The following is a 16,784-nucleotide window of genomic DNA, read 5'->3' as shown; positions in this document are numbered from 1 at the left end:
TCTCCCACCCCCAGGAAGAGGCGACAAGGCATCTACCTTCATTAGCTACGATTAATAATAGCCCAATGTCATTCTTTTTGTGTGCTGGGGGTGGGTACACATGTAGTATCTCTGTGTGTGTGCGTGTGCGGGCGCGCGCATGCCAGAGGTCATCACTGGGGCCTTTCTCAATCACATTCTACTTTGTTCTTCTGACAGAATCTTTGAACCTAGAGGGTGTAGATTTGGGCAGATTGGCTGCTGGCAAGCCCAAGGGATCTTCCTGTCTGCCTCCTCAATAATGAGGTTGCAGGCATGTGCACAATTGCATGCAGCCTTTTCACATGGTACTGGGGACCCCCTATCCAGGTTCTTACGCCTGACTTGACTGACTGAGCCATATCCCCAACCCTCTCATTTTTTGGTCCTCCTCCTCCTCCTCCTCCTCCTCTACTCTCCGCTTTCCTCTACTCTCCGCCCACTCCTTTCTTTTTTATTGACACAGTGTCTCCTGTAGTCCAGGCTGGTTTAGAACTCGTTACGCAGCTAAGCCTCTGACCTTTAACTCTTTGTCCTGCCTCCACCTCTCAAGAGCGGGATTTATAGGTGTGCACCCACCACACCCAGACCTAGTGCCACATTCTTAGGACAGAAGAAATGAAGAGAGGTAGACTCAAAAACTCAGAACCGGGATGCCTGTGGCCAGGATCCGGGTATGGAGACTGTGAATAAAGGCTATAGAATCAAGTGACTTTAGTATGAACAATGAGTCGTGGGCCACTCAAGAATTGTGCCTGTGGACAAAGAGCCTCAGTTTCCTCACTTGTACACAAAGACATTGGTGGTTTCCACATTCACTCAGAGTAGGTGCAAGCGTTAAATGATCACCTCTCATGGCTTCCAGAGTCACTAGCTTGAGGCACCCACCTATCCTCTATACAAGGTCTGATGTAAGGGATGCTAAAATGTCTGATGTAAGGGATGCTAAAATGGCTACTGGTTTCCATGGTAAAAGGTACAGTTGGCCATCTGTATCTCTGCTGTATCAACCAACCACAGATTGAAAATATGAAGGAAAAAGTTGCCTATAATGAGCACATACAGACTCTTATTATTCCTTAAACAATACAGTCTAGGCTGGGGGTTGGGATGCAGTGCTTGGGAGGCTGAGGCAGGACAGTTCTGAATCCAAGGCCAGCTGAGCTACATAGCGAGGCCTGTCAAACGAGCATCTCCGCTGCATCCGGCTTATCCTGGGAGTTACAAGTGATCTGGAGGGAATCTGATGTACACGGGAGGATGCACGCAGGTTGTGTGCAAACGTTGTATTGGCATATTTACGGGATTTAAGAAGCTGTGGGTTTTAGATCCGTGGGAGGTCTTGGAACCTATCCCACGGGGATGCCAAGGGCTCAGTGTATAGTAGTGAGAGACAATAACTAGCTATTAAATAAGCCATGGGATCCTGAGACTGAAAATTATAGGGCCTTGATGAAACAGAAGCAGAAAACCTACAAACTCCAACTTAGAACAGATCTGTGGAGTCTCTAGCTAAGCAGTGGCTTTCAGTGTTTACTGCAACTTGCATGCAAAAAAAAAAAAAAAAAAAAGAGCTGGCGGAGCCCCCAGCCCACTGTCGATATACGTGCATCCTGGATGAAGAATTCAAGTTCTCCACGCGCCTCACCCCTGCTCCACAGGCAACACCTGCACTGTCTAGCTCTTCCCCTAACGCTGCTTTTGACCCACCACAGCGATTTTACTTCCTGCCTATGAGTCACAAGGTAAGATGTGACAGTTTGAAAAACATGGATCCAGTCCAATTTTCTTCCCTAATCCCCAAGCAAGGTGATTTATAAAGATTTCACACAACTAAGCCATGAAAATGGGTTTAGGCTTAGAAAGAATTTAGGGTCACATTTTCCTTTCTGCCTGTCTCTTCTGGGGCAGGGTGTAGGGTGGGTGATGGGGGGGGCGGGGGGGAGGGAAGGCAGGAGGCCCAAGTTCTTTCCTGAAATAAAAGAAGAAATGATGTGCTCCTGGGCTTCTAAAGTGTTCTATTGAGAGTAATGGGAAGACCTGGGACCCAAGGACCAGATATTCAGTAGAGGGGACAAGGGAGGTGGGGGATGGGGGGGACGGGGGGGATGGGGGGGGACGCGTAGGGAGGGATGCAGACGACTTGGCTGGACACCAAGTCAGCATTTGCACGCACGTGCCCTCGGAGCTGTTGCTGTTGGTGCTTCCATCAGTAGACTCCCGGCTGCCTTGGCGGGTGACTCTGCTCCGCATCTCCACTGCAATGCCAGTCTCCGTGCTCCGTCGGATGTTGCTGCGCAGCTTCTTGGTGGCCCCTTCTGGGGTCCCCATCCCAAGAAGAGAGAAGGGTCAAGGTCAAAGCATGCCCTAGGCTTCTCGAAGAGTGCTACCAAAATGACCCTCCGGACAGAGGCAGGGGTGGGCCTGCCAAGGCTGGGACAGCACTGAGCTGACCGCAAAGCTGGTCTGAAGCCTGTCGCCTAAGCCGGCCAAGGCTAATGGTACGGACAGAGCTGTGTGCCCGGATAGAAACGGAGCTGGAGGTAGAGAGAGCCCCCCTGCAGCCCTGGGGCCCTCACCTTCCACCAGATTCCCCCAGCCCCAACTCTGCTTCCCCTGAGCCCCAAAACTTAAGAACGGCTCCTTCTGTTCACTTCTGGAAAATCTGTCTGTTCTGGGATTTCCAGATTTGCTTTCCCTCCTCTTCTGGACAATACTACCAGATCCAAAGCCCACCCACCTCTCAGCTGCTCTAGAAAAGCCCCACTGGAGGCCTGGCCATTTGAAACTTGCCTTCTCAAGATGAGTCTGAAGGGGAGGGAGGGCATCATGAATGCCAAGTGGGAGGGCCTCGGAAGGCAAGGCAGCAGGAGGGATGGGGTGGTGAGCCTGATCAGGACCGATGTTGGATTTGAGAAGGTCCACAGCCAACACCACCCTGTCTGTTCAGGGGCCCCAGCCCCCTCCTCAGCCTGGCAGGAAACATAGGGCACTTTCCCTCTCTGAGTAGCACACCAGCCTGCCTGGGTTTCCATGGCAACCTCCTTAGCATTGCAGCGTGGTCGGTCCCTCTAGACAGCTCTCCTCCTGGGCGGGGGTGGGGGTGGGGGACAGGCTGGGGTTTTGCAGGGACTCCCCTGCTAAATCTTCATTGCTGAGCAACTTGATGTGGAAGGAAGTGGCACTTAAATAGGGCCTGTACCAAAGGGGCCATTTGCTGCCAACGGTTACAGGCCCAAGAAAATTGTTAGTAGCCTGGCCCATGAGGGTGCCTAGGGCAGGGTAGCTGCACCTGCATCCCCCGAAGGCAGCCAATGGTGGGTTTGGGGAGAGAACGTTCAGGTCCCCAGCTTAGGAAAGGGGCGCTTCTACTCCTCCCATTTTTTGCCCCACTTACTCTCCCTTCAGTGAGTCCCCACCGAAGGAGAGAAGGCCAAGAGGGCAAATGCTAGCAGATAGCGTGATGGAGGAGAGGTGACGAGAACAGGGGACAGCGTGCCAAGGAATATGTTCTCGAAACTCAGTGTAGCGGATCTAGCCTAGATTGCTATAATAGCTAGCATACCCCGGAAACCATGTTGCGTGTGCGCATGTACATGTGCGCGCACGCGCGCACACACACACATAGTCATTTAGCTCAGACATATTTCTGTTACACATACACAAGACAGACACACAGAAATGCCAACTATCACATATGAATATTATAACCTCATGTATGATATTATGTGACCTTATACAAAGCCACATAGGCCCTCCAGGTCTTGCGTGGATACAGTGTACACTGTCAAATAGGTTTTATATATATATATATGTGTGTGTGTGTGTGTGTGTGTGTGTGTGTGTGTGTATGTATGTTTATGTATAGTGTATGTGTGTATGTTTGTGTGTGTGTGTGATCTTCACTACCTAGAACTGAGCCTGTGTATGTTTATGTATATGTGTATGTGTGTGTATGTGTGTGTATGTTTATGTGTGTGTGTGTGTATGTTTATGTATATGTGTATGTGTGTGTATGTTTATGTGTGTGTATGTGTGTGTATGTTTATGTATATGTGTATGTGTGTGTATGTGTGTGTATGTTTATGTGTGTGTGTATGTTTATGTGTGTGTGTGTTTATGTATGTGTATGTGTGTGTGTATGTGTGTGTGTGTATGTTTATGTATGTGTATGTGTGTGTGTGTGTATGTGTGTGTATGTGTGTGTATGTGTGTGATCTTCACTACCTAGAGTTGAGCCCATCTACTCACCACGCATGATCATGTCCACCCACCCATGTCCTGTGACCTACCGTGGGACTCTCTCTCTCTGTCCCTGAATCCCAACTGCTGAGGCCCCTCTCACCCAGTTAGAAGACAGATGGCTGTGAGGGACTGAAAGTCACCCTGCCTCCCCCTCACATCCTCACCCCCTCAACACTCTTTTAGAACCTGGGGAAGCTCTGACCCATCTGGAAGATAAGTTGCCTTCTTAGATAAGGCTTGTCCAACCCAGTGCAAGCACCCATGAGTGGGGGACTCCTGAAAGGCCAGAGAGAGGTACTTGCCCAGACCCCTCGCTCACTGCACTGATGAGGAGCCTGGGGTTCTGATGCGGAAGAACTGGGGCTAGCCAGGAGACCCTCGGACTCCGTGCCTGCCGACATGCCACTTGCTGCCGCCCCCCCTGCCCCTCCCCCCCCCCAATGCTTCCTCTCTTGGAGGTGTGACTCAGCAGAGATTAAACTCCCCTGTCTTTAGTGTGAGGGGAAAGGTCTTGCAAGCTCAGAGAGAAATCCTCCTACTGGCTTTGTTCCTGTTCAGCCATGGCCCCTGGCTGACCCAGGGAATAACTACACTTACTTCTCTTGAAAGACAAGTGGTTGCAATAATTCAGTGTTCCCTGGAGAAAGAGTCCAGAGGCCAGTCTATCTGCCCCATCACATACAAAAGAGGGACCGCCACGGCCTGTAGTGCCGCAACACTCTTGGTGACTTCCAGCATCCCAGGCCCCTGGCTCAGAGGCAGCTCAGGAGGGAAGGGCTCTGTCCTAGGCACTGGACCCCTATGGAGCCAGCCTATGTAATGCCAGGCCAGATTTCACTTAGGCCCTAGGACCCCAAAACTCTGACCTCACCCCTTCATTGCTTCCACAACTCTGAGAACTAGTAGCTCTCGAAGGAAGGTGGGAGAAGGGCACTGTTAGCTCCGTTTTGCAGAAGTGGAAACAGTCCCGGCGGGAAGGTAGCTTTCCGTCGGTTCCACGGGAGCTACGGAGCCAGAACTAGCCCTCTACAGCACAGGGCGAGATCTGGAGGTCTGCAATAGCGCAGCATAGTGATAACTAGAAGGTGGCCCACAGGCAGGGGGCCAGAGGGGGCTGCTGGGGTAGACAAGGCACTGCACTGTGTGAACAGCAGAGGAACGATGAGGTCAGGCAGGGTGGCAGCCAGAGGAGGATGCTCATCACTGGGTGGGTGAGGTTCTTGCAAGAAAATACCCAGAGCCCCAAATGCCAGGCCCAGGAGAGGAGTTCTTCCTGACCACTCATAAGCCCAGCCTTACAGGGAATCAAGCCATTCCACTTGGGGCAGCAGGGGTGCCCTTCCTGGATCTTTCTTCCAGAACTTTTTCCCTGGGTCAGTGGTGTGGTGTGCACATACTTACCTGAGTCTCCGACCCAGGAGGATGCTCCAAACTGAGGCCCTGGCATGTACACACATACATTTAAAAATAGTAAAACTAATTTTTTTTTAAGTATCAACACTTTGCTGAGTGTCTCCCATGTGCCAGTCACAAGAGGTTGTGCACTTTTGCACATCTATCTTATTTAACCCCGGGAGAGCTCTATAAAGCATATGTTAATGCCTTCAACAAACAAACAGCAGGCCCAGAGAAGCGAAGCAGCTTGTCTGAACTGTCCTGCTAGTAAATGACGGGTGTGGCTGCGAAGGCCAGTCTGAGGTCATCCCCCAGGGCAGTGCCTTCTCCTCTGGCTTCGGAAATCTCATAGACAAATGTGTACTTCAGCCTGGATGACCTCGAGGGCCCTTCCTGCTATAACATCCAGTGATTAGATGATTCGCAGGACCTGCACTTGGATGTACATCTGGGCAACTGGCCTGGCCCCAGGCCCCGAGCCTTTAGTTGTGCCCTTACATACCACAAAGACAAGGTACCCAGACACCCCCATCGTCACCATCCCAAGGCAGCAGTCCCTTCCTGGCATCCGCTCCCACCCCAGCCTGCAGCTGTCTGAAGCCATGGCAGACCTCTGCAATGACTGCTAGTGACTCAGACCCTGCTTTAGCCTTTGGAGACTGTCTCTCCCAATCACTTTGCATACGAGACGTCTTTGAGTCTGAAGCTGGATTTCTGTGCTTACACTTCCAGACACAGACCTCTGGGGTCCAACACCTCCATGACCTTCTAATCTTAATCCCCCCGGCTTGGCTTCATACCAGCCCTCCTTGTCCCAATCCAACTCCCCACCTCCCTGCTCCCTACTTCCAAGCCTACACTGCCCACCCAGAGGCGCTAACAAGCCCAAGTCCCCTCCTCATCTAGCCTTTCCCTGAGCAGAAACCACACAGGAGGCTGAGGCCTGGAAAAGACCATCCCCCGTGTTCCCGCAGACGGCTTTGTATAGATCTATTTTAAGGTCTGGGAAAGCACCCCGCAATACCAGTCCCAATGGGGCGTCTTGATGAGCATCCTGGATGCTCCCGCATTCTACCCTTCCCCACCCCCCCACCCCCGTTCAGCTGCCTACTTGAAGGTTTTTGGGGGGGAAGTTGTTACTCTGCGCAAAATAAGCAGGAAGAGATTTAAAACAAAGCCAGCTGGTGTCTGGACTGATGCCACAAACTGAGGGGGTCTGGGTCGGGGAGGCCTGACTCTTCTGTGATGGTGGGGGGGGGGCACATGCGGCTGTGTGAGACAAAGTGGGTGACCCCAAGTCTGACATAACTGGAATTCTGTAGCCAGGAGGTCTGAGAATGCATACTATGCATATGAGGACACTAAGGCGAATGTGTAGGTCTGCGAGGCACGTGGACATCTAAGTGATGTGAGTCTTTTTGTCCATGTTCAGAGAACCATATTTAGAGTTTGTGACCACGGACAGTGTAATTCAAATGACTGGACCATGCTTTCCCGACATGGTAAGTGGCTTGTTGACCAATGTGTGTGAGTGTGTACAACTGTATTTGTGGGGCTATTTATCCTTAGGGGACCGAGAAATGACAAACAGGACAGGATCCTGGGGATGTGTGTCTGGAAATGGGTGGGGTCCCTTAGCGTGGCTGTTTCAAATAACTTCTGATAAGCCCACAAGTCGGTATATAGAGGTGGCAGCACGGAAAGAGCGGGCACCAGGAAGGGCATCCGGGGCTTGAGTCCAGACTCCATCACCCTGTGACTGCCTGCTAGTGAGGACCACAGCTTATCACGCACACCAGCCCATACAGCACCCACAAAGTGCCTTTGCCCGTAGTCGCTCAGGACTCAATAGCAACAGTTGCCCCCTCCTCTGCCCATCTGCCCCACCTCTTTGTGCCCACACCCCTCACCAGGCTGAATGGGCCCTCCTCCCCCTGGCCCCTCCTTCCCCTGGCCCCTCCTCCCCTGGCCCCTCCTCCGCCCATCTGCCCCACCTCTTTGTGCCCACACCCCTCACCGGGCTGAGGGAGCTGCAGTGTGCTTTTGCTCCACTGGGTCAGGCCGACGATAGCTACCATCTTGGCGCCCAGGCTGCTCCGCCGCTTCTTGGCTGTGGTGGTCCCAGCCCCACCCCCAGCTTGCTGGGATCCACAGATCTCGCCACTGATGCTGGAGCTCCGTACCACGTTCCTGGAGGCCGCAGCCGAAGCTGGACCAGGCTCCCCGTTAAACATGGTCCCGAGGGCAACAGGGCTTCAGGCGATTCTGAAGGTGGGTGGGAGAAAAAGGGATTCCACATTAAGCCCCTGTGACTCTTCTGTAACCCCACCACTTCCTAGCTGTGTGAGTTTGGGTCGGTCACTTGGTCTCTCTGAGGTGGTAAGGATGAAATGAACAAATAAATCTCCAATCTGACTCAATAAATGAGGGCACTGTCACTTGCCTAATGTGATTGAGGTCTGGGGTGTGACCCTCCCTCCTCCTAGTGTTGCCACAATCAAAACCAAGGCCAGCGGCCTAGCTCTGTGGAGACAGTGCTTGCTGCCAAGCCTCACCTCAGTTCTACCCCTGGAAGTAACACGGTTCTAGGGATCTCAACGCCCCAAAGTTGACCTTTAACCTTCCCACACAAACTGTGCCACATGCCTACCACCCCCCCACCCCGACACTAAATAAATGTAATTAAATTTTTTAATATGTAAAATAAAACAAACAAACACCCTTGGGAACAAAAATGGGACTTTTAGTGCCCGGCTATGGACAAACAGCAGATACCCGATGGCTGAGGTGGGACTCAAAAGGCTCCTGTACAAAGGCTGGGTGACTTTGTAACCAACCAAACATGTTGGAGTTTCAGTAAATGCCTCAGCAAAATTCAAAACGGCAAAAAAATATAAATAAATAAATAAATAAAAAATCAAAGTCCCTTTACTTCACAGGGTGGCTGTAAGAATTAAATCAGGGAGTGTATACAAACTGCAGAGAACAGTCCCAAGGCAGGTTGCTCTCAGAGCAGGTGACAAGGACAGAAAAAAAGAAAAAAAAAACCTGTACAGTCTGAGGAATGAAAAGGGGCTGGCCCAGAAAAGTCTAAAGTGGAGTCGAAACTCCCAGGCCCCTCTAGCGCAGAGTGGCCTCACTGTCAGCATCTGGCCCAGCTCCGTTCTGTGCTCTTCAAACATAACTGGACCTGTGCTGCAAATACATGTTAAATCCTGGTATTTTCATCCAGCAGCATATTGTCGTTAACACTTCGAATACATGTTTCAAGGCCACGGTAATCACCCCCTGTGCAGGCGGCACATAACTGACTTAAGTATTTCAATGCAGTTACCTCTTTGAATCGGACCCAAATCTCTCTTTCCTCTCTTTTACATAAACACGGCGTGGTGGCTTGTGCCTGTCATCCCAGCACTTGGGAGATGAAGGCAGGGTGATCAGGAGGTCATGGTCACTAGATTGGGCCACACGAGGCCCTGTCTCAAACAAAACAAGCAAACTCTGAGAAGAACTTCTTTCCTTCGCTGGTTCTGCTGACTTCCTTCGACGTGGACAGGGTGTGGACTGCTGTGGAACACCCGACCCTCTCCCCACTGGCTGCCAGGCAATGGTTTTTGGGCACGTGTTACCCTGCCTGTTGTTTCTGAGGCAGATGCTGACTAGTGTAAGGCTGCTGGCTTTCCCCTCAGAAAGTCGTTTGATTGGGAGTAGGCATCTGACCATTGCTCAAACAGTTCACCTTAGGAGTGGTAGAGCCCTGCCCCATGCCTTGCTCATATCCCCCCCACCTCAGCCCAACCACAGGCAGAAGCTGGTGCTGCTGAGGACCACAGCACACAGCGTGGAGAGCATTAGGCCACACCTGGAGCCTGTTTCCCTGAGGACTCAGTTCAGAATGAATGTGATTTTTTATTGCTTAAGCCAGTTTGGACCTGTGTTCTCCATTATATCCAAAGGCATCCTGCCTGACAGTAGGACTTTAAAAAAAAAAAAAAATTCTTGGACTATATTGTCAAATCCTTTTCCAAAGTACAAAAATTTACTGTCCTCATTAACTGCATTCAACAAATGTTTAATTTCCTAAAATTCCAAGGCCAGAGCTGAGTGCCAGGGCTACAGCAGTGAGCCAGGTCCTCTTGGTCCTGCCCTCCCAAGACCTCCAGTCTGGAAGGGGAGACAGACAGTAAATAACTAATTATACCATTAAATATTTAATGCTGGTTACGATAAGAGCCAGGAAGAGGAGGACAGAGGACTCAGAACTCCCGGGGGGAGGGGACGGCAGGCGTCTGTGGCCTTGTCTTCCAGAGGTGGGGTCTCTATGTGTAGAGGCCCCAGGCTGATGTCCAGTGTTATCTTCAATCACTCTCCGCCTTGTTTTTAAAGACAGGCTCTCTTACCGCACATGGAGTTCAGTAACTTGGCTGGGCCAGCTGGGAGTCTGAATTCGGGCCCTCATGTTTATGTAGCAAGTCCTTTACCCACTTAGCCGTCTCTCCAGCCCCCCAGGAGTGGGGGTCTCCGGCTACCGAGCACTATGGCTTGGCTGTTAAGTCCAACGCCGCATTGATTGGCTCTGCCCAGGGACAGTAAGAAAGCCACCCTTTCCGTGTAGCACCTTTGTTCTACGCTGGCATCCAGCTCTCTCTCTGGGTTAAGTGTGCATCCCAGGGGGCAGGACATTTTGCTTCAGGGACTCTGACTTTTCACAAGGATGTAGAAAAGAGGATGGGAAATGAAGGCGGAATGGGGCAGGGATGGGGGCCGTTGTCTGGCTGCCAAGGAAGACAGTCCCCACACCAGGAGGATGGTCTTTTTGTCACGTGGCTCCTGCCAGCCCAGGGAATTAAGGCTTAAGAGAGAAAGAGGGTAGGTCAAGGCCTCCTTCTGCCTTCTTTGGGGCTGTGGAGACTGCTCTCCCCCATAGTGCTACAGAGGCTGGGGTTGTATTTCCCTATCCCCCCATCAGCCTTAGAGCTAACGGAAAGTCCCTGTGGCCTGTGGTGATCTCTTCTGTTTAGTTTCCAGTCCTTGTGCCAGTCTGTGTGGGTTTGGGGGTATCTGGATAGTCTTCTGATGGAAGATGGGACGGGGCTTATCTGATGCTGTGAATCTGCCACAGTGTGGGTCTTGTTTGCCCAACTACAGTAGTTCTGCGAGCTGCCTCCTTATCTCTTCTTGGCAGACGAGAGCCGTGAGTCTCAGAGAAACAGAAAAACAGCTCAGCCCACTCTGCTAGGAGGTGGCAAGGCTTGGATTCGAACCCAGGTTTCCTGCATCTACGAAGAGGCCTACATGCCCCCGCCCCTCCATCCAGACCTCTCCCAAAGGCAAGGGCCCATCCTACCAGGAAGGATCTACCCTGAGTCTCTGGGTTCTTTGAGAAAACTGCAAGAAAGAGTATCTGTAATGAGAAAACCCAAGCTCCCCCAGGCTGTCAAGAGCATTTCAGGGGCAGAAACCCTAGATTATAGTTAGAAAAGCAAACACTTCCCTGGTGAGTCTCCAGGACACTTGAGGGCTGAGAAGGGACAGAATTCCAGAGCCTGCCAACCGGAGCTCACGTTTCTTCATGAATAATAAATAGACTGACAAGCTGACAGACATCCAGGGTCTACCATAGAGAGCCATGTTCAAGCATCTGCCTGAAGAACCAACCGATGAATGCTTGGGTGACCCCCAGTCTGCCAGCCACTCCCCAAGAAGGCAGGAGGAACCAGACCCAAAGCACTAGGCCTGAGGTCATGGGCACAAGTCTTACTACAGAAGACTTGTGGGAGGGTTGGGCATCAGGATGTGGGTCAGAAAACGGGCAGATTCCCCAACCTCCACCCCTTGCGTTCTTTTCTGGATCCTGGTTTTCTCATCTTTGTGTTCAATGGAGGAGGTCAAAGTGGGTGGTCTGGGAAAGCCCTTTTGTCACGTGCTGCAGTGCTGGGTGGAGGAAAGAACTCGGTTGGCAGAGTGCTTGTCTACTTAGCACACCTGTAGCCTCAGCATTTGGGATGTAGAGACAGGAGGGTCAGAAGTTCAAGGTCTTCCTCGGCTACATGAGTTCAGGGCCAGCCTGGGCTACATCAGACACTGTCTCAAAACAAGGTGAGATGGGGAGGGGCAGTGACAACAACAGTAACATGTCTACGTCCTCTCTGCAGGGAAGCCAGAGACACAGGGATCAGTCACACTGGGCCTCAGAGGCATGAACTCCCAGAGCCATCAGATCACAGGGATGTAGAAAGGGGAGGCAGCAGAGACAGGAAACAATGAGGCCCTGAGAGAACCCAGAATGAAGCATGTCGCATACTGATGACCTAAATGACCAAAGCATGTCGCATACTGATGACCTAAATGACCAAAGCATGTCGCATACTGATGCCCTAAATGACCAAAGCATGTCGCATACTGATGACCTAAATGACCGCCGAATGAACTGCATCCTTCTCATGGAAGGTCACAGCAAGCCTTCCATACTTGAGCAGGACTCTTTCCCTGCCCAGTTCAGAACACCACCAGGTCATGGTCCTCTCCACTAGGCCAGTGCTCTGTGCTGATGGCCACCCACTACACGGCAGCGGAGGAGGCACCCACAAACGGGCCAAGCGTTTCCTTTTCTGTCCCGAGAGATGAACCTCTACCTGGGGTCTTGTTATCCTAGGGATTCTACAATTCCTGGAGCAGGTCTCAAGGCCCTGCCAAGCCCCCTGCAGCCTTCTGCCCCACCCCACCCCTGTGTGGCGGTGTGGCTAACATCAATGAAACACCCCAAAAGCCCAAGACGAACTTAGCCACCCACTCTTACAACGCGGAAGCCCAGGGACCTCATCCCAGGGTGCCTGTGCCATTAGGCAGGAGAGGACAGCAAGTGCCTGAGGCTCACTCACCTTTCCCCACCCCCACCCCACCCCCGCGCCCTGTGCCCTTCTCCCCGGCCCACCCCCACCCCCGTCATCTGCCCACACCAGACATCACTAGTCCACCTCGATGCCAGAGGCCTGACAGAAGCCACTCAGCACAATGCTCCAGCACTAGATCAGAAGAACAGCGCCTGAGCCCAAACTGTCATGCCCTCCCTACTCCTGCCTTTCCACTGTGGAGGGGGAGGCCAAGCCCTGCAATGGGAAAGAGATACATCCACAGCCATGCTCCAACCCAAGTCTTCTAAGGCCTGGCCTCCCATCATCTGTCAGGGGCTCCTCCCTCCCACCTGGAAAGAGAGGTACTCACCGAGCTGCTGAGTCTGAATGTGGTGCTCCGCATCCCAAGGGGCTGTGCTCTCTCAGCAGCACGCCCCTAGGGCATTTGCACAAAGCTTCACTCCTGCTGAGATACCAATCTCCAGGAAACAAGGCAAAGGCAATCAGGGCAGGCTTCCAGGAGGAGGAAATGTGATGACCAGGTCTGCAGGGAAAGAAATTGAGCACAAAAAGAAAGCAAGTTAAAGCCTCTGCCCCCTGAGGAATTCCAGCAGCTGCTGGAGGAAAAACACAGGCTTTGAAGACAGTGGGACACTGAGCAAACCCTTCCAATTCTCAGATTTTGTTTCCTCCTCTTGTTTTGTTTTTCAAGGCCTCAAACTCAGAGCTCAGCCGGCCTTAATTAGAGACACCATCTCAAGTGGCCCAGGCTGACCTCCCACTCATTATAGTTAAGGATAACCTTGAACTCCTGATCCTCCTGCCTCCACCTCTGAGGTGTGGGATGACAGGCAGGTGCCACTACACCTGTGTTAAAACAAACAACATTCTTTAATATGTGAAGGGTTCGCACAGGCCAGGATGCTCTGGAGCGCTGGGCCCCATCTGTCTTCTCTCTGCGTGTCATCATCCCCTCAGACCAGCCCTCTCAGCCTTCCTACTGCTGCGGCCCTTTAATGCAGTCCCTCATGTTGTGGTGACCCCACTCCCAACCATAAAGTTATTGGGATGCTACATCATAACTCTAATTTTGTTACTGTTATGAATTGTAATATAAATATCAGTATTTCCTGATGGTCTCAGGTGACCTCTGTGAAAGGGTCAAGACCTACAGGTTGAGACATGCCCAGTGGTCAGGGTGGGAGGCCCTCCTAACTCTGAGGCAGTCGCCCACTGTCTCTAACCCCCTGTTTCTTCTAAGAAGAAGAGTCTAATGACCGCCTGGACCTACTCAGCTTTCCCAACTGACTATGGGTCAACAGGAGCAGATGCAGAGGAACCAAAAAAAAAAAAAAAAAGCTCAGGAACTTAGGCAGTGACAGCCAGGCCTGCCACTCCCTGAGCAAAATTAGAGGGCTTCTATCTCCAAGCCTCAGCACATGGCTTCTGTTCCCTAAAGTGGGATGACCACGTGTGCTTTAGGAGCGTTAGATAAAAGATTACAAAACAAGATTGGCACGCGCTCACTGCCCAACTGGGCTATTACCTGCTCACTGTGAGCGCCGGGGTGCCTGGAACGTGGTAAACACTTCCCCAGGTGTTAGTTCCTACTCACCATGTGCAGCCTGTTCAGGGGGAGGCCAGGGGTTAACAGGATCACCCTCAGCCACCCCTCTTAGGTGAGCGGGGTGATGGGAGGTACCCTGGAAAGTGGAGTCAGCACCAAGCTAGAGCTTTTGCTGGCTGCGGGGTCTCATGCCTGAGAACCCTTGCCTCAGACCCTGGTAGAGGCCGGTAGCTCTAGCTGCTCCTTCTACTTTGGGAGAGGTGGGAGGATGTGGTGGGGGAGGCAGGCTAGGCCAAGAAAGCACAGGCTGCAAGGATGGGGAACAAGATACCTCACTTACTCTCCTAATGTGGAGACCTCTTTCCAGACAGACAGACAGAGAGGAGAGAAGAAAGGAGGGAGGACAGATGAGAGAGAGAGAGAGAGAGAGAGAGAGAGAGAGAGAGAGAGAGAGAGAGAGAACACATAATTTCAAATATGATCACATCATACAGACCCACAAAGCTGCTACCCACATTTTAAAGACACAAACACATGTGTTCACTGATACACACATGCCCCAACCAGGATGCTCACCCACACAAAGACATACAGAAGCAGCCACACAGACATTCAGACTCGGTGTACACACCTTCATACAGTGTCTCCTCCCCTTGGCTCTGCCCAGTCAGAGGAGCAACAGCAAAGCTCCTTGCTTCCATTGGCAGGAAGGCGAGCCGTGTCTTATCCCAAGCCTGACTGCCTAGGCTGAGGCTCACACACCAGCTTGGAGCAGGCCCTTGCACGAGCTGGAACACGTACACACTCAGACACACCCCAACCCCCAATCCCATCTTCCAGGCCCCCATCTCTGCCAGACCGGACAAAGAAGCGCATCCGCAAGGTTTGTGGTAAAGAGATGGGAAGGCTGGCAGGGAGCAGCTGCTGTCACCATGGCTACCAGCTGACCCACTTCTCCACCCAGCCCACCCAGCCCAGTCGAGGTGGTTGGTTACAGGCAGCTTCCGGTAGGGCCCTCTTCCATCACACACTGAAAGGGAACAGCCTTCTGAGGGCGTGTCGAGGGAGGAGTTGAGACCCAGTTACACTGGGTCTTATGAAGGAAGGCACCAGGCTCCAGACAGTCCCGGAGAGCAGAGCACTGAAAAGATGTCCCTGAGAGACCTGTCTTTTCACATCATCTGGATCTCTGGCCTCAGAGCATCACCTAGGTCCTGGACATTCTCAGTCCCAGCCCCTCCCGCTAATGCAGGGTGGAGTGCACACATCCCTCCCTCTGTCCCAGGGCTCAGCATACTCACAAACAGGTCCAGCAAACTCTGGGCTGGAGGAGCCCTATCTCCTGTGCAGAATGGAAGCTCATGAAAAGCCAAGGCCCATCTCCTGCTTCCTTCCAGGCACTGAGCTAATACATACCTTCTCCTAGCCAGGGGATGCCCAAGGACATGGTTCTGTATATTCCTTCAGAACCAGCAACTTAGAGCAACTTAGCCTCCAGGATGATCAGTCCCAGGAAGAGATGGTCTTTTTACACAGGATGAAACCCGCCCCTCTGTTTGACACCTCCTATCTCATCTCTGTCACCTGGCCTCCAGTCCCTGCCTTCCTCCTGAAGGTCCCACTACATCCTGGCTTCTTGCCCCATCCTGTAATGGGACCAAACTTGCTTTTCATTCTTCACAAATGCCGCTGGGTCGTCAGTGTTTACTTGGGACACTCTTCTACAGCTTGCCCCTACCACCATGATCCAAGTATGACACACTCGTCTGTCCCTCCACCCTTGCCTACCAGATTCCTACTCTCCTCTCAGCACCCCCCTCCCCTTTGAAGGTCATCATTCCTAGCATCTTCCAGGGCAAAGTAAGTCTCCTCTTTTGTCGCTCCAGAACTCTGTTCTGTCCTTGAATGTTATGGGTTAAAGTCCTGATGCCCTGTACCTTAGAGTGTGGCCTGACTGGAAATGTGATCTTTGCAGATGTGATTAAAGTCAAAGTCATCCTCAAAGGTGTGGGTGGTTGTCCCTACTCCAACCAGTATCCCCTACAGGAAGACATCTCTGAACAGAGGCAAAGGGAGAACAGTATGAAAGTCCAGACTGGAGCATCAACAAGCCAAGGATTGTCAAGGATTGCCAGTAGCCACCAGAAGCCAGGGGAGAGGCATGGGGCAGGCTGCCTCCACCAGTCTGCATAGAAATCAACTCCGCCAGACACCTTGATTTCAAACTTCCAACCTCTAGGCTGTGGGAGAACTGATCCAGGTGCTCTGAGGTGCCTCATTTGTGGTACTCTGTCCCAGCAGCCTTGGGAAATGAGCGTACTGCAGTTTGTAACGTGTTCGGTGCCCGTCTCCCACACTCAGCCCCAGGCTGTGAGCTGCACGTGTCCTGTGCTCTTCACCCCAAGTCCCCACTACGTTGCACGGGTTTGGCAATGTGGCAGGACTCTAAATATTTATTCAAAGAGTGAGTGGCAACCAAAAGCACTAAATGAACGCTGATGGAGAGAGGGACCATGAGTCAGTTTTATTTCCTTCGTGTGACATATTGTGTTTTCTAAAGCTACTACTTTAGAAAGTGTATTAATGCTATAATGAAAGGAGAAAAAAAAACAATAAATATTTTCCTTTCCAAAACATATGCTGAAACAGCAGACATTCCCACCCATGTGTGTTCTGAGGGTGGGAACAAGTTCTGCTGCATGCTT

At 51.9% G+C, this 16,784-nt stretch overlaps 1 protein-coding gene across 3 annotated transcripts in view; it reads right to left on the bottom strand.

Moving 5' to 3' along the window:
- RIMS3 (regulating synaptic membrane exocytosis 3) overlaps positions 1-16,784 on the bottom strand; it is a 41,345-nt gene that overhangs the window by 11,193 nt on the left and 13,368 nt on the right. For 2 of the 3 annotated variants that reach the window (XM_084784895.1, XM_084784893.1), the window contains exons 2-4: positions 12,883-13,056; positions 7,676-7,923; positions 2,195-2,336 (exon numbers count right to left, since the gene is read on the bottom strand). In XM_084784895.1, coding sequence (XP_084641021.1) covers positions 2,195-2,336; positions 7,676-7,892 — 359 coding nt within the window. In that variant the 5' untranslated portion in view covers positions 7,893-7,923; positions 12,883-13,056. Of the gene's footprint in view, positions 1-2,194; positions 2,337-7,675; positions 7,924-12,882; positions 13,057-14,710; positions 14,892-16,784 lie in introns of those variants that run through there. The other variant, XM_084784894.1, reaches the window with a different exon arrangement.

The sequence above is a fragment of the Acomys minous genome (assembly GCF_964271855.1).
Source record: "Acomys minous genome assembly, chromosome: 6".
NCBI classification, from domain to species: domain Eukaryota; kingdom Metazoa; phylum Chordata; class Mammalia; order Rodentia; family Muridae; genus Acomys; species Acomys minous.
The sequence above is the reverse complement of the archived record's forward strand: the minus strand, read 5'-3'. Positions and strand labels throughout refer to the sequence as shown.